The following is a 23,049-nucleotide window of genomic DNA, read 5'->3' as shown; positions in this document are numbered from 1 at the left end:
GAAGGTGGCCGATTCTTGGCAATGTTCTAAATCCACTTTTATTTTGGGAAGAATGCCGTTTTTTTTTTTTGCTTTGTGCTGTCTTTCTCGGTGATGTGGTCAATCCAGTGCACATGTCCTTTGTTACGCTTTCACTCATCTGTCATTTTTTCCCTTTGTTTTGCGCCTAAATGGCTGCAATTACGATGCATTTGTATATGTTGTATTCTATTCTCAGGTAAAATACATTTGATATATTGTTGTAATGATCCAGAGCATAAAATGTCTAAAATTTAAATAAAAATAACATTAATAACTTAACACGTTACTAACGAACACGTCAACAATCTTCTCAAAATATCCACTTCAACACTGCCTGATTAAGCAAATAATCACGCACACGTCTAACAGAAGTCAAATGCACTCAAAAAACAGGTACCCCAAACGGCACGGAAAATAAAAGCTCCATATTTCAGTACCATTGTCATTTCAAGTTGGCCGTTTCAGGCCGGTTTGTTTGTTTCATCCGTTAGCGCGGTGGATACGCAACCATCATGTACGGTGGACTGGGGTACTACGGGCATCGGACTCGGCGCAATCGTTTGGGGAAATGTGTTAAAATAAATTATCCTCCGGCATGGGGTCGTTAAATTAAAATTATATTATCACTGAGAGTAGCGTTCGTCGAAGCTGAAATCAGGCCGGGACGTGCAAAAAAAAAAAGGATACCGGCAACTGATGGCATAGGGTACACGCTCGCCACTGCGGTTGCGGTTAACGCAATTTACGGACACACGGGGTGAGTGGAACCGATGCAGCGCATGGGACAGTGCAGAAACAAAAAAAAAAATAACCAACAACACGGCTTTCAAACGACCGGCAGGACTATCAATCGTCGATTTTAAGCTTGATGTTCTGGGACTGTTCACTATTCTGGTTTTTGTTTACCGTGGGACATATCGTGTTGCTCATTGTTCCATTTTTCCCACTTCTTTTGTTGTTACATCGTCATGATATGGCTGTCATTTAGGAGCTGTTGCTTTTGCTCTGGTCGTGCCACAACAAATCAAGCGTCCAATGTTTGGGTCCTCGGTTCAAATAGAACACCCTAAACTCAATCATCTATTTTATCGGTTTTACTGGTTCGGGATGTTTTTTTTTTGTCCATCAGCTTCCATTTTCTTGTTGCATCCATCCGCCCACAGCAGTGTGATTTTTTTTTCCTAAAAAGGATAAAGATATCAAGTGCCAAGCCGTACAGCAGTTGGGTGAAATGAAGTGTCAACTCGATCCTTCCCGTACTAAAACATCGTCAGTCAGCCCACCCACCCTACTGCTTTTGCGCCAAAAAACCCCGATCCTAACGACCGGACCGGAAAGCAAAGAAAGCTAAAAGAACCGACCTTGAATAATTGATGTCACTTTCACCCATTCCGGATCGGTGGTACGTGTTTGCGAACCGGCACCCTTCCTGCTGCCCCCAAAACACTTTCACTCGTGTCGACCGCAATCACGTTGCGCCTAAATGTAGGCAGCGGGTCGCACGAACGACTAGGCAACGCGCCGTAGTTGTCGTCCCATTGTTTCGCCCATACTACTTGCCGGCCTAATGTAGACAAACGGAGACGAATCATCGTCCCGGTACCGGTAGTTGAACGGTATCCTAACGTTCGCTCCCACTCTCTACATCACCGTGCCAAACGGAGCGCAAATAAAGTTAACGAGCGAAGGATTTCCGGTTCCCGTGTTTAGCGCTACCGTTTGGAAGTTTCGTTATTGCTCTTTCACCTCGGCAAAAGGTGAGATGGTTGTGTTGCTTTCGCTTCTTTTGTGTGTGTGTGTGTGTACCAGCCTGTTTGTTTGCCATGTTCTTCACCACATCCAACCTAGCCAAAGCGGACGCGGTCGGAAAATGTGCGTGATTGTTTTTGGTGTTTATTGTCAGCTAAATGTGGGGCCCCTTTTAAATTATACACGACTTCATTGATTCTTCACTTCACTTTTACCGGATGTTTTTGTGGAGGTGGGAAAACATCTTCCTTGCACCCACACTTTGTGACTGTTCCAGAAACGGTCTGAAAGTTTTATCAAGCCCGTGGATGGGTGAACTATTCCGAACTCATTTAACAGTCGTAGCGGCCAGGTTAGTTTGGGTACCGTGTACCCGTAGCGTCAACCCATCACGAGTTGCCACATTCAATCGTTTTTGGATAATTTATTATCCTCACATTTCTCCCCAGAGCAAATCACCGATTGTGGCTTACCCTTAAACCCGGGCGGGAGACGGAAATTGTCCGCTAAAGTAGTGAAAATAATCTACAAATCCTGCCGACAGCGGAGCGCACACGGAGGATGGTTGCATTGGAAGTGGAAGCACTAAAAGACACGTGAAGGATCGCTAAGAAAAGAACAGTGGTCGGTGGAGGTTAATATTTGATGAACAAATTTGGAATTGCCATTAAATTACTAGCTACGAGGTATGTCACACGAATGCTATAGGAAGAAGCCGAACGGAGATGATTAAACCTTAGTGTGCATAGCTTAAATTTATACAACAAATCGTCTTTTAAAGTTTAAAGTGCAAGCATCGCCTCGGGGAATAGTTCTTTTGTATAGTAAATGTGATAAGAATTGTGGTTGGCATTATAAACATGGGAGAAGACAAATGAGACATAAATCAGAAGCTCTGAAAAACACGTTGTAGCCAACGAACGATAACAGTGATTTTTCGTGCTACTTCGGAGTTCATCATTCACCCCGTCTTACGTAGGTTATCATTCAAAGTAACAGTCAGCATCTTAAGACTGGTAAGAAATTAGCTCACAATTATGCCCTTTAACAACCCACACTGAGGGACTGGACGGGAAGACATTCTTAAGACATGTGATACCACACAAGACGCCCGAAAGCAGGGGAACGATTTAGATAAAATTTGCATAACTCACAGGTCGGTACTGGTCGTAAATCACACTCTCAAGAATGGATAGACGGATGGATGGGTCAAAAAAGTGGTACCGACTCGGTGGTAAGCTTGCTCGTTGCTCTTGTGAGGAAAGATTTGTACCGGGGGCCGGTTAGCTTTGAAAGAACGGTTTCTCCACAAACAAACAACTGGGCCGAAATAGAAACAACGGGCTTAATTATTCATCAATGTCCCTTCTGTCAAACCTCTATCCCTTCCTTGCACATCCCTATGCACGGAAAGATCCGAATGGGATCTTCGGAGGGTTCCTACACCGGTCGCTATAGGTTACGGCTTATCCCCTTAACGCACACATCCCTTACGTTTAGGTTCTACAAAATTGGACAGCACGGGTTGTGTAGAAGAGAACGCAATCATGGCCCTAGCTGGTGTTGGGAGCCGGGGTAGATTCATCATCCGTCTCATCATCATCGTACTTATTACGAAATGGAAGTCCATCACCTCGCAGGTCATGCTCAACGTCAGAGGTGAAGTGTGTGTTTCTACGAGAATAAGAGTGATTTTACAAGTACAAAGCGTGTTGCCTTCTTTTACAGTCCGCAATGAAGATATCTATGACAAAAAGGTGCGTTTAGAAATGGAACCGGCATTGTAAAGGGATCCGATACGTGAACAACTCAGAAACCCCAGCGCGGGTACTGTGGTGCACTTAAACGATATCTTGAGAACTTGGTCCATTGTAAGTATTATTTGCGACAAGGAAAAGGAAGTTTCCTTTCGCTGGATTCTGCAGTCACCCATGTGTCCTCAATTATCCTTTTTATGTAAATTTTAACATTACATAACAATATTTGAATGATATTTGATAACCTGTGATCAAATCGCTGCATAAAACTAATTAACTACTTAATTGCTTACCTGAGCAAAAGCTGTCGGATGTGAACTCGTCATCAACATCCTGACCATCGCCGTCAAGCCGAACATGATCGCCTTCCTCGTCATCGTCATCTTCAAGCAATTCGTTGTCTAATTCATCGTCATCATCATCCTCATCATCATCGTTATCGTCAACTTCATCGTCGATTTCTTCATTTTCATCATCATTCTTATCTTCCACACCATCCATTTCCACCCGACGTTCCGCACGATCACCTAACTGTACGGATGAATTATCGACCGGTAGTTGATTTTGATCCGATTCAACATCTGTGAAGTATAGGAATAGGAATATAACAATTAATTATAATATCTTAATAACATATATACATGATAATATCAGTAGAGCCTGCTCCGATAAAGGTTCCGAAAGTTTCTTGAAGATTATTCAACGACTCTCATGATTAACTCCTATTTCGAAAAAATACTTGTCGCGGGGAGTGATAACATGCACCATTATGTATTCGAGATATCTTCATGGGTTGAACTCTGTTGATATAGCAGAGCTGGCCATATGCCAGGAAGGCGATCAGACGCTTTACACAACTGACAAGAGGTCCTGCCAAGGTACTCTAGCGAGCTTGACAGAAGAGTCAATAATAATACACTTACAATCTTACAATTAATCGTTCAAATCTGTGTCTATCTTGCACACACGCAATGAGCAATCGTGGTGACTCGGAGATATCTCCTCCATTTCAAGTTTCAGTACGTATGCTACTAAGACAAGAAATGTCCTTTGGGACGAATACCTTTGGGTTGATGAAGGATTTGTGGAGAAGCACAAGGGAGAAGCCGACGAATAACGAATAACAAACTTCAAGAACTGGAATGAAAGTCCAGTGCCTTCACTATCGTCTAACGAATCCGACAATGGTATGCTGTAGAGGGTTGTTTATGTCATTTTAATAACGTCCAGTTATAAAGCCTTAAATTCCTTTTAGCCCGTAAACATAGAATAGAAATTTGAGTTGGAGAGAAAGATATAGAGAGCGATAGAGTTGACGTATCCACCAGAAAGACCTCAACCCTGAGCGGTTTAAGTATCACTACAGCAGAGAATGTGAAGGATCTACAGCCAAATAAATAACAGTTAGTAATGTTTCACAAAACCTCATTAAATTTTTCAAGCTCGTGAAATGTAATAAGTATAATAGACCAACACCTGCATCAATCGCATTGTCGAGCATTTCCTGCACCGAACGCAGCCCCGGACACCAATCAATGCACGGAGTAAAAGCTTCATCCCGGTAAAACCCGCCACTTCGATTAGGAAGCTCGTGAAAAGCCAGAGTGCCAATTCCCTGGGTAGTTCCTTCAACTCTACCATTTGGACATGGCGCAATGCCGTTGGGAGCTGTGGAACTTCCACCACCGCTTCACACTTATCCACCGGAATCGACATGCAATGACGCTTACTGCCGACAGCAAGCGACCAGGACAGGGCGGTATGTGTGTGTGTGCCAGCAGACGAACCAGCACACTCGCAATTATATTCAAAAAGTGAACCCCCGTGGGAAATTTATCTTCAGTCGTCTATCCGTCTCCATTTTTCTTATCGATTTTGTGTTCCATTTTTTGTTGTTTTTGTTTTGGGCCACTGTGGTTGGTGGTAATGATGATTGTGAAGCGGGTCGCCGGTGGCAAAAATAAACACCACCAACATTGGTCGATGGGCGGCGCAACAGACTGCTCGCCAGCAGCAGCATTTGACGATCTGAAATACGCAGATGAATATTTCTTGCAGCTGATCGGAGCATCAAGCAGCCCTGTCAAGCGGCCGCCAAATCGTTCGTATGTTCCACGAGCAGAACGAGTCGGCCAGGAACGGAATGAAATGAAATCTTCTCACCCACCTCCAACAAGCCGGGTGACCCCGAAGGAGCCAGCCAGGTGACTCGGAAATGGCAAGGTTCAAGCTAGGAACGGAGCACAACACTACCAAGATACGGTCGTGAAGGAACAGGAACGCTGTCCCATGGGTAGAAGCGTACTAAGCTCTACTCACACACACACACACACCTGTGCACAGTGTGACTCGTTATGACCCAGAAGTTGACAGTACGGTGCGGCTGCAGCTGAGAAGACTCTTGTGACGTTCGGCAGTGTGCGGCACTCTTACTACACTTCCCGAAACACCTGAGTATGTGTTGGGGGGGTTTTTTTTTTGGTCTTCTTCATTTGAGTCACCTGATACGTTCCATCCCATCAGCAACACCCAAATATGCACCCGTTTCTATCCCCACCGGGTGTTGCCGGTGTGCTGACCTCGTGACTTTAGAGTGAAATGTCTTCTGGCAAGATGTGAATATAAGGGGTGGTTTTTTCTTCTCTGTGGTGCTTCGTGTATCTGTGCAGGCATGGGAAAGAAAAGAAACCGGACCCCGGAGCCGGGGGACGGGACCACGGGTTTTCGAGATCACCGAAAAGCTAGAAGAAGTGTGTATGCGGCCCTGGTTCAATGGTTCGATTTGACTTTCGTACTCTCAGCGGTGTCGTATAATGCGACGGAAAACTGCCAACTGCCGGTTGGAAGAGATGTGGTTCGCGCGCTTTTTTGGCCGAGAAAAACAGGCACCGAGAAGCTGGGTAAAGGCTTACACACGGGCCAAGCAAGTCAACCCCGAAAGGCGCTCCCAGAACAACCGTTCCGGCCGCTGCCTGGGAGGGCGGCTCCGACCCGCCCGAGCTACCCGTAGCGTCTAAAGGGGACCACATTTTTGAACCAAGGCTCTTGTCACTGAGGCACATATAAAAAAAAACGCATCGCTGTGAACCAACATCGGTGCGGGAGAGGAAACGGAAAGCAAAAAATTACGTACACCACACACAAACATGAGTATTTGCTTACCATTTCTTCGGCATCTCCTGGGGCTTTCGGTATCGTCACGCAAGGACAAAACCGACAACGGGCGCAACACGGGAGAGACACCAACACAAAAAAAACCAGAAGGAAACGAGATCCCGTCAAGAGCGGCTGCCATGAGTGCCCGGGTTTAGTGACAACTGGTTTGGCAGAGGATTAGGTTTTTTTTTTTGCGTTGCTCGGGGACGGACGGTGTGCGCGCGTGCTGCTTTATAGCACGGAAAAACGATGGCCATCGGGAAATGGTGAAACGAGTCACACACCGGACCGAGCACGGCATCCGCTGCTGGAACCGTACCGGACCGGCCGGGGAGATATATCGTGAAAGTTCCGAGCTGTGTTTCGGATTTTCAAGCATAAGAAATGGCCACTGGGGAGCACCTCCGAAGTTGAAGGGACTTGAAGGCGAATGACTGGTTTGGTTGTATGTGTGCTGTGTGTAGAGATCCTTAGAAATAACACACCCAAGCACAGTTTTGGGTTCTATTCTTCCGCAAACTGCCAAACGGACAGTGCCGAGCTGCAAGTGGTCTGTGTCAGCTTTCTCCCTCTTAGTCTCCGGGTTTTGTGTCCACAGTACTCGAACACACACACACACACACACACACACACACGAAAAAGAGGCACACACATTCATATCTACCACTGGAGAACTGGCACTACACTTCAGGGTGCTTTGGGACCTCTGCTAAGCTTTGAATTGGTGGGCCACTACCACTCCTTCACCCTACCCCATACTTTCCCCAACAAACCACCCGGTGCTGGCCCTTCGCAAATTCCTGCCCGTTTGTCGAAGAAGTTGGGGACCGTTCCCGGGAGAATGCGCATCCATAAAATGAACGAAATGTCGGAACGGAATTACGATCGAAACGACGGTAGAGTACATCGGAGTAACCCAGAGATGGCCCGGTCCCCCTAGGGGAAACAAAAAAAGAACCCCCCCCCCTCCCTCTCGAAGCACTAAGGAGAAGAACAATGGTATCCGGGGCAGCAGTGTAGTAGTGTCCTGGTGGCTGGAGTTACCAAAGCGCCAGCAGGTGGGGTGCCGGCCGAACGGGGGAAGGTGCACAACTCCCGCGGGATTCGCTTATGGCTGGTGAGCCAACACCAAACGGCCAACCTATCCAACCGGAGCAGCTGGAGAACCCTGGCAGGGAAGGGAAAATGCAAGCGCCGAAACTAACATGGCACCAAACCGAAGAGGTTCGGTTTCCCAGTAGCGTGCAAAGATAACGAGATGAAGCATTGGGTCGTTGCCGTTATGGGTGTCGGATTGCAGCCTTGCCCCGGGGTGTTTGCGGGAAATCTGTGGACGATTTTTGTTATTTCTGGGTTTTTATTTATTCATTTACTCTTTATTTTTACCATCCCCATCCCCTCCATGAGCTGGCCACAGGACCGCCGAGACGCGGTGTCTAAAACTGCTGAATGTGAATATTCTTCCAATTTCCTATCGGAATGGAAAGTGATGGAACTGGGTCAAATTGATTACATCCCTGATGCGAATCATGATGCTGCAATCGTGTAATGAATGGCAACACGAGACAGAAACGAGACAGAAAAAAAACACTCCGAATTCGCCAAGGGAATGTAACACAGGTGAATTCAATTTTGCTTTTCACTTCGGAATAATCTTATCCTCACATTCAGACGAATGCTTCCATGCGTTGTGTATTATCTTTAAACGCCTGGGGAGTTCTCTGCCAGGAATGTGCTATTATTCAAAAACAACTATATTATTCTCGACCTCTGCATCAGAACCGCTCCCGGTGAAGCCGAAAGGATGTAGATTTTATTGTTCTGTGGGTTATTTTAAATGAAACAAATCTCGCTTCATTGCACCACAAACTGAGGTAAAGGTGGAGAAAATTGAGGCTAGATGCAACCGAACCCGCTATCCGCGTTGCACATTTTCATTCAACCCAAAACGGCAAAAGAGCTACCATTTGCTTTCTTCAGCAAAACAAAAAAACCTTTCCTTGCAAGACAATCTTCCCGAAACGGCTTGGTGAAATTCGGACAGCAAACAAGCATCAAACCGGTTGGCTAGGGCCCCGGACCCCGAAAGACACCGCGCGTCGATTTCTCGGTCGGAAAAATCTGCTCCAAATCGCAATGAATAAAAAATGACGCTTTCCCTATTTCCCGAGTGCTAAGAAAATTTGCTCCTCGTTAAGCGACCGGTACGGGGTGTATCGGGTGGACGGAAGAGCGGGGATGTTTTTGTTCACCTTATTACGTTGTTGCGTTTTTGGAAGCTTACCGTTTTTTCCCGCATAGAAAGCAAACGGGTAAAAATCGGACTGTGCAGCACCCTATGCCGTATCGTCTTCTTGTGGCTATAATAAGAATATCTGATTTCCTTATTTCCCGTACGAAAAATGGGGTGCCGTACCGGAATGGGATGGGGGAAAATACTCCGAAAGTCTTTCGCTGCCGCCCCCAATCAAACGGACAACGAGACCATTTCCGGGCGTTTCTTTTTCTTCCACTGGCCGGGTGGTCGAAAAGAAAAGGGTTTCGATACCGTCGAAGAACAATTTGAAGCGCCCAGTGTTGGCTTTTGGGGGGCGGGGAAGCCATACATATTTGCAAGCGAAGGTGCATGCGCTGGTTCGATGCAAATGTGACGATCAATTTCGATGCGATCCGGCCAAATCTTGTTAGAAAAGCAAGATATTCGAAAATAAGAGGAATCGGGAAGCCCATCGTCTGGGCTGATGCAAATTCAAAAGATGCAGCCAAGTTGTTTGTTTCCTCGCTCGCACAACACCATGACTTAATATTGTGACCCGGTGCCAGTTTCTTCGGGCCCGGCATCTCTTATCCCGGAGACGGGCAGCAAATTGGTTTTCCCACACTGCTTTTTGGATTCATAACGCAATGTCCAACGCACCGAAAATATAAGAGATCCCTACTTTTACGAAGAATGAAAAAAGGGGGAGCATTCCACTAGACGTACCCCCCCCCTAAAAGGGCCCACTAAAACACCCTGGCCAGACGGTTCCGATTGCCATTTGCGTTCTTGAGCGGTGGTGCAGAAAAGTTCTTCGGCCTTTGGTGCAATTCTTTAATCTCAGATACATGCAATCGATCGCCCAACTCCCTGCTACCAGGCGCTACTGCTGCACGAATTATTTCAGGAATCACTTCTTTTTCCATTGCCCACAAAATCTTGAACTCTCCGGTAGGCAATTCTCCAGACAGTTTCCGTTTTTCCAATCGAAAAGTGTGTATGGTTCGGGATGGGGGGGGGGGGGGGGGATGAGAGAAGTTGAAGGTTGATTCGAATGGTTTCAAAGGGTAACGCTTGCACACTGCAATTCCTACCGATAGGGTGGATGGGTGCAGTGGAGGAGTCTAACGTCTCGATTATAGTTCTTAATTCTTAGCATCGTTTAGCTGAAAATTTAATTACTCAAACATGGGCCTGCTTTAAGGATGGAATGGGAGGGTGCGGCACCAATCCGACCCCAGTGGACTGCTTATGGAGTTGGAAAAACTTTGGGACTTTTGAGGGCCGTCTTCTGAGCCGTTCACTGAGCCCGTGCCTCATCTTCTTTCAATTGTGCTTTCAAAATCTGGTTTTTTTTTTTGCAATTGTATTTTAGCAGAAGACACTGGGCTTCGCTTACAGATTGAGAATGCATTTGCTCACAAGCGGCAAACAGCGTTATGTTAAACGAAAGAACAAGTGTTCTGGGTGAGTTGAAAGAGCATATTTTGAATGTCCACGAGGAACTATTTCAATATCGCTAGCTCATAAGCTTTAACGAAAGACTAATTTTTGAGGTTTGGAGCTCGTTCATGAGGTGGTTGGTCGCTCTATATTGACTAATAGAATAGAATAAGATCTTCATTTCTCATTACTGAAGATTACTACAAGATTAACACTAATATTCCAATATGTTCAATCGTAGAATAGTAATCAATAGAATTAGTAAAGCGATTGATATATGAACTCTCCAAAAACGAGGAGCATTGTTAATTCGGATAACCAAAAGATCAGTTATGAAACCGCCATTCTAATATTCCAAACAATTCTTCGTTATTCATATATTTTTACTGGTGATGGCAGATCACCTACAATTGGCAGGAAGTTGAAACAATAAGAAGAAGGAAGAGTTTGAACAATATGATTCTTTATCCGAAACACCTACTCTACTGATGGCTTTTTTTGAGTTTGTAAAGGAGCAACCCGATGGTTTTGTGTCAAGGTACCTTGGTATCTTGACAGACACTTCAGACAGTTTTCTCATAGACAAGAATGATTGTCTAATTATGATTGCAAATATAGTTAAAAAAAAAACCATAAAAAGGTAAATATAGACTTCTTAGGGTTGTATTGTTATAATACAAAGGAATAGCCAATGATACAGATCGGGGACTATCAGGAAGTCAGTAAATATCAGGAACTTCAGGGTGCAGAGACCTTAGATTCACTTGCATGACTTTGGCACATTGGCACTTTGGCATTTTACATTTAGTTGAATAAAAGCCATCAGCAATAATAACCCAACTACGGAAAGAATAATAACGCAACGAACAAATTTCCCAAACTTTCGCACTACAAACCAATGTGCAGGCACCCGGCGGGAGTTTTCTCGATAATAGTGAAAAGTGGCAGCAACAGCCACCAACAGTAACGACGCAAAACGGAAATTACACAGATGGTGCTCGCCACGTGAAGGCGCACAGTAGCTTCATTTGCCTTCAGGATGTTTCGTCCCTGGTCAATTGACCGACAGTGGACCGCATTTTCGGTCCAAATTCCCACATCCTATCTATCTCTGTCCCTCGCAATATCGCTCTCCAGTGGTGTTTTACTCTAAATGGTCACTCTCCCTCTCTTTATTTCTCCCGTTTTTATCATTGTTGCCAAACAAATCCGCGAACCAATTGTGAACAATGAATAAGGACGTGGAGCGCCAGAGCTGCATGGGGTAGTGGTGGCGACGGTTGCTTCATTTTAGATATTTATGCACAAATAGGATCCTCCCCCCCGGGGGAGAAATATGGCAAAAGCGGCAAAGGCCAGCCACGTCGAGATCCCGCGCGCCACGGAACGGACCTGGAAACCGGTGGGCTTCAAATACACCCGACCGGCGTCGACAAAACGACAACCACATGAATGCTAATTAGTGGCAATTGCTTTTTACATATATTAATATCAGAATATATATTTATTTGATCCCGCGAGGATCGACCCCCCCGGCTCATTGCCGTACGCGGTACGAGACAGCGAGAAATTCCAACCGGACCCGGTGCCGGGTCGTTCACAACCCGGGTGCGGAACGTACCCAGGCCGGTACTTCCGGTAGCGTGCTTCCATCCGCGCATACGACACTCGCGGGAAACGGGCAGCCAGACAGCAAAACGGAAAGTTGGCGAAAAAGCGAAACGCAAATGGACAAGCAAGGACCGTGACAGAGTGTGTGAAGGCGACAGAGAGACATACACGGGGTCATCGCCGGCAATATGGTGGGTGATACATACGGCGGGAAATGTGTATGAAAAGGGAATATGAGATCCTGTGGGATGCTGCAGCGATGGCAGAACGCATCCATTTACTGCTCCACCATGGACGGCGACCGTGTGAGCACTCTCACAGCTTGTCTGCGAAACGGTGATACAGCGAGTTATGGAGAGAAAATGGTTCATCAGAGCAACATCCTTCTTGCGGCACGGGCCAAATGTTCATTTAGATTTCATTTTTTTATCCTGCTTCGTGCTGCTTTCATTATTTGTTTATTTCTCGAAAGGATTCTCGCTCTCTGGAGCGCTCATTATCAGCTGATTTATTACTGGCGTGATCATGAGCACATTTTTGTACGTTTGTTTTAAGTGAAATAACACAAAATATCTACAAAAAATATTTTATAACATTTAAAATCTTAAATAATTATTTCTATTAACAATCGGACAAAATTATAATATATTCTTCAAGTTTCTATAGTACTAGAGACCTAATTGATTCCGCGATAAACAAGCCTTACGCCCATACTTAACGCATAACACCTACGCAAAGTGTCATCTTTCAACACTATTCCCCTCGGAGAGGTTGCAAAACAACAGAACGTCAATGACTTTGCAACGTTTAAATCCAATAAACCATACCGGCGTGTGAATTCCATCACATTCGCACATGGCAAAAGCCGACATGGTGGTCGAAGCTTCCGTCCACACGCTTCACACCGGCACGGCACGTGAGTGGTGTTGCCTCACGCCATCACAAATGACCCTAGTGAGACCCGGCCCACCCCAGTCCGCGGTGTTTTGTGTGTGAAATTTTGCGTGCGATCGAACCAGCTAGAAGTGCACAGCACCAGAGGGCACACAACGACGGCACACCGGCCACCAAAAACGCCTAAACACCCGCGCAGCGATACTAACACATTGATTAGGGAATTTGCACGGATGCGGATGTTGACTCGCCGCAGGGTTTGCCGGATGTTACGCGCATAACAAACACATTAACCGCGGGGATACGCAAAACAACCGCGTGTACACACACTGCCCCGGGCAACATAATGCTTGCGCCGAACAGCAAATGGCCAGCACGATCCCAACAGCTAGTCCCCCACTGCTACGGCAACAATAACACCGTGTACTTGCATTTCGCTCCATCGGCCTAAGCGCCGAGCGCCCGCTGGGAACATCATCAACCACTACCGGGGTAACATGGCTGCGCAGCCATTGGGACCCATATGCCGGGCAATGCAACACCCGCGACAAGGTGATGGTTGTTGCATAAATAATTATCGCATCCTTAACACCCACTCGAAATTGTGCATGCGTGCGTGCACCCTTTTCGGACACGCGGGGCGTAAAAGAGAAGAGCGTGACAAAGAGCTGTGGTGCCGGTGCGGTGGCATGCAAATTCCCAACGCTCCAATCGACAATGAATTGCACTTTTCTTCGTCTGTGGAGATCCGTCTGTGATGGACAGGAATGGGCAGCATCGTGCGAGTGACACTGTTTTAGGGAGTTGTCCGATACGAACTGGTCGGTGGGTAGCGGGTCATCACGCCTCCTCAAATGTTGCGACCATTTTCTCACACTGGATGCGAATGCAGAGGGTTTGGGTGGTATAAAAGTCCGGCTAAACCAACAGACAACTGTAACTTGTTTTATTGCCAACAGCACCCAAGTTGGCAAGAGGCCTTTCTGTCGCAATATAATTGGATGTCTATCCTCAAACACCAGATTCGGAGATACAAAGAAGAATAAACATTTAAGTTATATCTTCTGCCATAGACTTATAATCCAAAGACATGAATTATATTAAGGTTAAGCAGCTCTACCATGAGATAAAACCACTTTAGAAATTTAAAAATTCAAGAATAATAATGCCAAGTCTACTTATGGCCGGAATCATACTCTAAGCCAGTTTTTTTGTATGCGTTTTGACGTTTCCAGGCTTCTCCGCTTACAGCTCGCCATACAAATGGCAAGCTAAGTTAAGTCTAGGAATGGAGGATTAGATTGGTTTCCCGATGAAAGTAGCTAACCCAAGCTCGACAAATGTCAAAACAAATATTTTTGCTAGCTGGTCTGAGTCAAGTTCGGCCATGTTTCCCCATGTGTGCGAAAAATGTAAACACATTTTTTTTAACGAAAACAACTGAAAAAGGATTATTTTTATTATCAGACTTTTATATTATTTCAAATGAATTGAAATTAAAATTAAATTTCAAAACTTTAATCGATTTTTCTTAAATTGTAATTCAGCGAAAATGATCCCTTGTGTCATTCTTTATGTCAAAACGCTTTGTCCTTTACAAATCTGTACGGAATGATACAGCCCGCTATCTGTATTATTTGACAGATACAGGTTAACAGCTTAAGCTTTCTAACTTAGAGTATGATCTGCCCCTATATTAGTACCTGATGATGAAGAAAACCCGTCCAATAAGGTCCTAAACCACAAGAGTACATTATAAAAAATGTATATCATCCGGCAAGTGGAAATTTAGTGGAACTAATTGAGCGGTATAGAACATGGTTGGGATACAGCTATTGGTCCATATTTCGTGCCACAACTAGTTGCGCCCGTAAGTAGACATGTAGGAGCAAACATCTCCGGTAGCTCTGCGACGATGACCAATTTGAGTTATAACTTAGCGCACGGTTGGCCACATAAACACAGGGAAAATAGGAAAACCCGACGAAAAAAAAAAACTACACTGTCGAGTTCACTCATATATTCATAAACTCTGGTCCCTCTAGAAATTCGACCCACTGCACCGTGGCCCCCAAAAACCCTCCCTCTACCGGAAAGCGCTGGAATTAGTTGCGGCACGACGACGACGGCACCGATGGGTTAGAAAGTGAGAGCATCAACCCAAACAACAAACGACAAAAAATACACACACCCGGTTCCCGCTCCAACCGAACCGCGGCAACGGCTAGCACACAAAGTGTGTAATAATAACAACCTTAGCCTTCTGATTCGGTTCCACGACCAGCAACGACCAGCACGGGTTTGCGTTGGCCGGGATATTCCCGGAAGAATTAGCGAAAAATCTCCCACCACCACGGCGGTCGTCCACGCGTTTGCGGATGGGAGAAGCTAGAACCCACTGCTAACCGAGTTCCGTACTCTAAATTGCTTATACTTGTATACCCGCCCGGCCAGCACTAGCCCAGCAGTCTGGATGGCGGAGATGCTGTCTCTCATCAACTCATACCCTGCTGCCATTGAAGTCCCACCGGGACGTACCCCGTATATCCTAACTCGACCGTCGACCGAACAAACCCGGCGCGGACTTAACCGACCATGCTAGGCAAAAATAGTGCGGTGGAATAATATAAGCCTACAGGAGAATTATGTATATTTCTATATCGAGAAAAAAAAGGGTTCGCTCCAACGCACCACTTCCGTCGCTGCTTCGTACACGGTTGTCCCTGTTGTCACCACGAGAGGGGACGAAAACTCGACGGATCGTAGGTGTGCTCTATCGTCGACGTCATCGTCATCAGCAGCGTTGTCGTTGGACAAGTTGTGTAGTTCCCCGGACAATCCTCGCAACACGGCCCAATCGAAAGCGTTACGATGGTTGGATGGTACTGACAAGTAAAGGGTACACACTATCAAACCGGCATCATCCTTTACCACCTGTCCCTGTTGGTGGAATCGGAGCGGCAGGATGGAAAGGTTGGAAAAGATTTCTAACAGGCCGTATACACCGTGCGTGTGTGTGCCGTCTGTCCCGTGAGGAAATCTCGCGAGACTTTGCTAATCAGAATTCGTTCGTTCCTCCGTATCGGAACCAGCTGCACGAAAGGCGCTCACGATGGTACGAGCAACCACTTTCCAGGAATACAGCTTCTGCGGTGCTCACCTTCCGGCTGACGCACTGGCAGGACCCGCACGTCCGATGGTAGGCTAAAGATGGAGGTAATTCTACCAGGTACCCGAACCATTAGTCACTATCGAAAGCTACCGCTGTACCTCGAAGACTCCGACTTGCCCCAGCCGTGGAGATGTCTCGACCGGTAGACGACGACCGAGAACCGAGGATGCGAATCGAGTTGCCCCAAAGGACCCCCGTAGGAACCTGGTAATGATGGTCACGAAAGTCAATTACAACATTGAATGGTTGGCAACTGCAATTCGTTTCCTGCTAGACCACAGCCCGGAGGGTGACAAGCCAGCCAACATTTGGATGGCTTTGATTTGCCGTGCTTTTATTCCCGTGGGCATCACGGCGTACGGTTGATGCTTCCCGGCTGTTACCGGGAAATGGAGGAATTGCCCGATTCTGGTGGTTCTAGCGGAACCAACATCAGTATTCATTCATTACACACATTTATCACCGCCACCACCTGGACGGGCGTGTTGCCATGCACCAGGAGTCAAATTTCTTCGCCTCGTAGCACCATGACCTGTGCTACCGAGCGCGGTTCGAGGTCGTCTTTCGATCTTCGCGACACCGGAAACATGGCATGCTGTATGATGACAAACGAACTTGCAAAAATACACACACATACACACACGAACACACGAGCCTCCATTTGCACTTTGCCAGTTACACACCGTATGCAAAGACCTGTCAAAGTGGATTTATTTTTGACTGCTCCGAATGATCTGGCAGTGTGGCGTTCTGTCTATGCACGAACGTGGGAAAACGATAGTACACCTGTACACGGGTAAGATGTCTCCAGCATATTACCCTTCAAGATGTTTTGCTCTATTTCCCCTGTCAGTTGGTGGGAGCGTCGCCCGACAGCTTCTAGTCCCTGGAGATCCCGGGCAAGGATGAAAGCCTCCCACCACTGCCCTTTCAGGGGTGCAGAAGCTCGAAATATGGTCCGCAGAAATATGGAAAATATGTTCACCTACTATCAAATCGAATCTACCTGCAGCAACCTGTATGTGAAGATTTCAAATCCATACGACCACAACTGCACTACACTGTCGCGTGCTAACGTGTCGTTTACATGTAAAAAAAAGAGATTCTGCTACCAGTTGACTAGTGACTTTTTTTGCATTGCTCTCTGCTTTTATCCACGTTTCACTCAGGTGCGATTGGGAGTCTAGAATGACAGCATCAAGCAGACAAAATACAACCTAGCACAGCTCGGGAGCGTCAAATGGGACACGGGTAACACCAGAACCCAATGCTCCGAACAAGTCATCTAGCGTCAGCATACCCGAAAAACTCAAACCAATATTGACATCCCAAAAGATTGGCGAGCTTCGACGGTGGCGCGAAAACCAAAAACAAAAAAAAAACCTGCGGAATATATGAAGACAAAAATAACAATCTGCTGGGAATTCCTGCGGGACCCTGATGGGACCGTAGAAAAGCAGGAATAAGAGAAGAACCTAAGCAGTGGAGCAGGTGGAACCGGTGTCGAACCTGGTGGGGCTTGAAACATGGATGAAAAGGTAAACAACATTACCCTCGGAAGGCCCCGGAAGACTCTAAGACTATCGAAACCTTTTGGCCATGCGAGGCCAACCGTTGTAAGCTGATGTGGTACGGTGAGAATTCTCCAAGTCTTAGCGCAGTGGAGTAACGAAAGAAAAATCCATTCCAACATTCCCCGTTCGTGGAGGAGATTCTCATTTTTTTTCCCCCACATCCAATTCACTCCCCCGGAATGCTGTTCGGTGTCCTGTTTTCCTGCTGGTGTCTATATGTGCGAGAAAGAAACCCTGAGTGACACCGGTGGGACCGTGGAACCGTCTTTTTGGAGTCAAAGTTAATCAGTCGGACGGACGGTACGGGTGGTGGTGGTGGTTGCCTTACTGTGGCGGGGATGAACAACCGTCATACCGTCCGACACACTGGTAACTGCCAACACAACTTGGACCATCGCACCATCATGGCAAGTAGGTGCAAAAATTCAAAACTATCTGCCGCTCTTTGCAGTTGACAAGTAAGCACCTTCGCATACACGTGTCCCATATCGCGCCCGGATCCATCGATCGGTTTGCGCAGCCCTTTTCCATCCCGTGGGAGCAGTCAGGCTGCGAAGTTTCTTGCTGCCGGCAGAGAATCTAGGAAGGTTGGGAACGATGACAACGACAATCCAGTACTTTTGCCCGGTTTTACCTTACCAACTGACAACACAGATTGGGACCTAGCGTGGGAAGCCAGTTATGCTTCTAACTTCCAAACCTCACACACACACACACAGTATAAACCTGCTGCAAAGTGTCGAAAAGTGGGGAATTCCTGATGCTAGTGCAATGGTTGGAAATAGTGGACAAGTTTCTTTAAATACTATTCTTCGGTGCCGAGCGATCGTTCCATATGTCAGCAGCAACAATAAACTAATATTCAAAGTTCACGGTGCCAACTTCAATGCAGGGTATCACGAAGGCACCTATACAAGTGCGCCGTCCGTTGCATCCAAACAATTACTGGCAGGATCTTAGCAAATGTCGTCGAAAGAACTACCTCAGCGGGGGCATAATTCGTTCTGGAACGAAGGTAACAAACCCTCCGAGACTATTCTGATCTTGAGACTTCTATCTTGCAGACGCTGAAATGATTCCGCCAGGAAAACGGACATCCACTGTGCCGGTGCTCGTGATGGTCGACAGCATGTCAATGTCGATAAAACTATCCATTGTTTTCAGGACGTCTCAATACTGCTCCTGAGCACCGTTGTCCCCTTTCCGGTACCACCGTACCACCATCCCTCGGCCCGGTTTCCCGGCCCCGCACGTACAAACCAGCGAGGACACACCCGTGGGAATTCTTCTGTCAGGCTGAACGAAAGAAAACCAACGAAGTTCGCTTTGGGGGATCAAATTAAGCACGCTCTCGAAAGACGATGAACGTTCCTTACGCTATTCGCGTGCATGTTGACATCAGGTACGGGAACGACCGGTCTGGATGGCCTCAGCCTCGCACGACCGCTGGGGAACCGGGTTGTGAAGGTTTGCGTTGCAAAGCGAGATGTTCAACCCTGGTTGCAAAATATACCGCCTCACAAGCAGTACGCAAATGCGACCGCCCCAGGACGCATCTTCGACGACGTTTGGGCTGGCAATGGGTACTCCCCGGGGATATTCCGAGACGTCGTAGCGATAATTGCAAAACCAACTCCCCTTACTATCCGAACCGAACGACTCCCCCGATGCGTCCATGTTTGACAGTCGTCATCGTCATCATGCTCGTCATCGTCATCCCGTGCGGTTCACTAACATCGTCATGGTTGCTCGTGTGCTGGGTGTCTTCTTGGAATGGTTTACTTCAGCACGGCCAGACCACATGCACACTCCTTTCGTCCAACTCTGATGGGAATTGTCCTTCGGGAGTGTTCTTGTTTTAATATCGGTTGAGAAATTGTAATGGAAAATACGGATGATGCCTGCATTTTGCTGGACTACGCCGTTTAGTAAGAACGTAATATTATCTGTGAAAATTATACTTAAAACTGCAGTTAGAAGTGGTACGGAAGCGTCGTATTTAGAAATCAACAATTAGTTACCAAGATTTAGGATTAAGCATTAGCTTGAGGTGAGAGGCTATGTAATTCGCACCATGCAATCCCACCAATTCTCCATGCCCATAGATATATTCATCTGCTTCACAGATCTTCAGCATTCCCAAAAGGCCCCAAAAGAAAACCATCAGTTCATCCAGCATCGAACGAAACAGACGAAATGGACCTTCATTTCCATCTTGTTTTTTTTTTTGTTCGCCTTTTATATCTCTCCCGCTCTCCTTCCGACACGGCCTCATCACTCCCAGCGGTATTCCAGCCCGGACAATATGTTCACCGGCCAAAGCAGGACAGCAAGACAGCCTGCCACTCAGCACCAAACAACGATCCATCCGTACCCGGCGTATGGCGTTGTCTAGAAAATGAAAATCTGGCCCCAGAACTGCCCCCGATGTAACGGAGATGGATAATATGTTCTGGCCTCTGGTGTGTCGGCCGAAAGGCCGAGGCATGCGCCACGGGTAGGGAGGCAAGGAAAATACGCCTCCGATGAAGGAAAAGTTCCGGATTCCCGTGGGGATTTTCCGTAGCGAGAACCAAATGGCAAGGGGGGGAGGGGGGGGGCCCTGGGTACGCACTCTCGGGACCGATGAGCTCCACTAGGAAATGAGTTACGAACGACGCAAAACGAAACGAAGCACAAACGTATCGGCAGCAAAACGTTCGGTACGGTACGGGGCCAACCGGCGAAAAACTAACGAACGGAAAGCCCCCACAGCAGTTTCCCGCTATCGCTATCGCTTTCATCGCTTCATCCTTGTCCTAACCGTACACCGGGGCAACGCAAGCGTTTACGTTCCCTGTCTTACACAAGATTATGTTGCCTGTCGGTATCATTTCGAGATGAACTACGAAACACACTAAGCCCCAAGGACTCCAACAAGTACGAATACCGACCACCCGAGGATCACACTCGCACACACAGTGGGACGAAGCAGTGACTCGCGACGGCGGACGGATGGACGGGCGCGGGAGCGCAAGCTGAATGGCACTGGGAAAATGTATTACTGCGGTAACTCCCGGCGGAGTTACTCTCCTAAATGAGAGTTTCACAAACAACCAAAGCAAAGTTTTTCCACTTCGTCCCATTTTGGAGCTTCGTCCACAGGTTTCCCGCATGCATGCGCTTCCACGTGCTAGGGAACCACGCCGTTAGATGTTCCGTTGTGCCGATCGGATGGTGTGGTCTCGTGATACTCGTTTCTCGGTGGAAAAAGCACACAACACTAGCACTATGCAATGCTCCGTCTTTCCCTGCGACCGGAGTTCCGTTCGCCCGCGCACTGGGTAACATTATCTCGCTTCTCATTTTTCGCCTCATCTTTTTTTATCATCATATTTCTTCTATCCGTCTTCCGCCTTGTATTCACTTGGCAATTTGTCTTTTTTAATCAGTTCATCTTACAAATGGAGGGGGGTGGGGGCGCATGCATCCATAATTTAGTAGCTGATACTTCCAATACCCAATACCCAGCAGGAAGAACAAAAGCAAAGCTGCTTAATGCAATCATTTGCGTGGAGTTTTAGAGTGGAGTAATTGATCAACTCGTCTAAAAATGAAAATTTTGGTTATAAAAGTGTTTTTGCTCACTAGCAGGATGTGCTTTAGGTAGCTGCACCTGAATGTATGTAATCTCTTTTTTATCTTTTAGAACAATTTGAATCAATCAATTCTCAGGGATCTCTGGAGATCATCATCAAATAAGAACCCAACAGTATGCTAGTGATCAGTAAATGATATTAGACACAGTAATTGCATACATTTAGGCGTTTCTAAGCTAAAAGCAGTCGATGTACTGATATCGACATTAACATGTAACAAAAGATCACACAAATCGGAAAGTAATGATAAAGCATCATTACTGCACAACTTACCTTTCCGCTCGTCAGCACTCTCCGCCGCTGTTGGGCAATGTTTCACAATGTGATTGCTTTTTGCATTCAGTTCATCCACCGTCACTTCTGTAGTAGGTGTCACAGCAGGATCAACACGAGACGGACTCACTTCCAATTCGCACATTCCACCTTTCCCATCCATGCACGGCATGATGTCTTCGGTCACAACATTTTGCTTCACCTCTAGCTCCAGTTCATCGTCACTTGATTCCTCCAAATCTGGCTCATCACCCTCGCCATCATCGTCATCGGTAATATCCTCCAGCATACTGTCACTTTTCACATCGGCAACCGTGCTTTTACCTGTACCATTATTTTGCAGGCCCGCACTAGTCATACCTTCACCAGCAGTCTCTTCGTCGCCTTCATCTGTGAATGGTAAAAAAAGATCGTGTTACTCTTAATAATTCTTACAACATTTTTAAAAACAATATAAAATAGTTTAAAGTAATTATTCAACTCTAACTTTAACCTTTAAAACACAATTGTAGTCCTCTACGCTATGTTGAACATCCTTACAAAAAAAAAAACAAAACGGTGACAGACAAAGTGTCACAGAAAGGACACGGCTTTTCGTGTCAAAATCTTTTTTCCCGTATCAGCAACATAGCTCAGACGCGACGCTTGTCCCCTTTTAATTTCTAGTGCCCCGCACAACTCCAAAACTCTTTCTCACCCTGCAGGTAATTATCGCACCAGCAACGACACTCGGCCAGCGAGAGTTAAAACCGTAATTATTTCCTTGCCACCTGGTTGCTTCAATTAGAAATGACAGCTTGCTTAAAGCGGCCGGGTCTCTTATCGCGGGACACCGATAGTTTTACAGCAGGTATCACTTAACTTTGCTTTTTCAGGTGGTGCACAACATGGTTCCACAATTTGGCGCAATTAATCTTTAAAAAATGGAAACATAAAGAGCAGCTGCTGTACTGTGGAACACAGTGATAGGACAGTAACAGACAGATTGGTTCTTGGGAAGCTTAACTAATCAGCGCCCTGTCTTCGAGATGGGTGACATAACTTATCAACGGTAGCTTAGTATATTTCACTCATTTACTCTTATGGTACAATGATGGACATTTGCGTTACGTTCACACTTTCTTCAACGTCCAAGCGTCCAATTGTTCTGAATGTCTATGTCTGAATGTCTATGTCTTGACGACTTTGTCTGGATGATGCTTGGCAATGTTTTTATACTTCTGCAAACATTATCAAACTATTGCATTTACCTGTAAGAATAGAATTACTATTTTTTAAAAGGCTCATTTACCTAATGGGATCTTATCATCTTCAACCCTTAAAGTGTGACTCCCCTACCCCCCCCCAAAGGGACTTTACCTTTGTAGCGCCCGGTTCGAATATCGAACCATCTGACATTGACATTTGGCAGCAGCTGCAGTTTTGCTCAACGGACTGGATGCAAATTCTCGGTGACAACTTCCCACAGCGCCAGTACGCCAGCTTTCGATCACACTCAGCACAG

At 46.4% G+C, this 23,049-nt stretch overlaps 1 protein-coding gene across 1 annotated transcript in view; it reads right to left on the bottom strand.

Moving 5' to 3' along the window:
• The window catches only part of LOC128718851 (uncharacterized), a 78,444-nt gene that overhangs the window by 48,054 nt on the left and 7,341 nt on the right, over positions 1-23,049 (bottom strand). The window contains exons 2-3 of the mRNA XM_053812466.1: positions 21,546-21,935; positions 3,821-4,108 (exon numbers count right to left, since the gene is read on the bottom strand). Coding sequence (XP_053668441.1) covers positions 3,821-4,108; positions 21,546-21,935 — 678 coding nt within the window. The remainder of the gene's footprint in view (positions 1-3,820; positions 4,109-21,545; positions 21,936-23,049) is intronic.

The sequence above is a fragment of the Anopheles marshallii genome, chromosome 2, assembly GCF_943734725.1.
Source record: "Anopheles marshallii chromosome 2, idAnoMarsDA_429_01, whole genome shotgun sequence".
NCBI lineage: Eukaryota > Metazoa > Arthropoda > Insecta > Diptera > Culicidae > Anopheles > Anopheles marshallii.
Note: the sequence above shows the minus strand (reverse complement) of the source record. Positions and strands in the feature narration are given on the sequence as shown.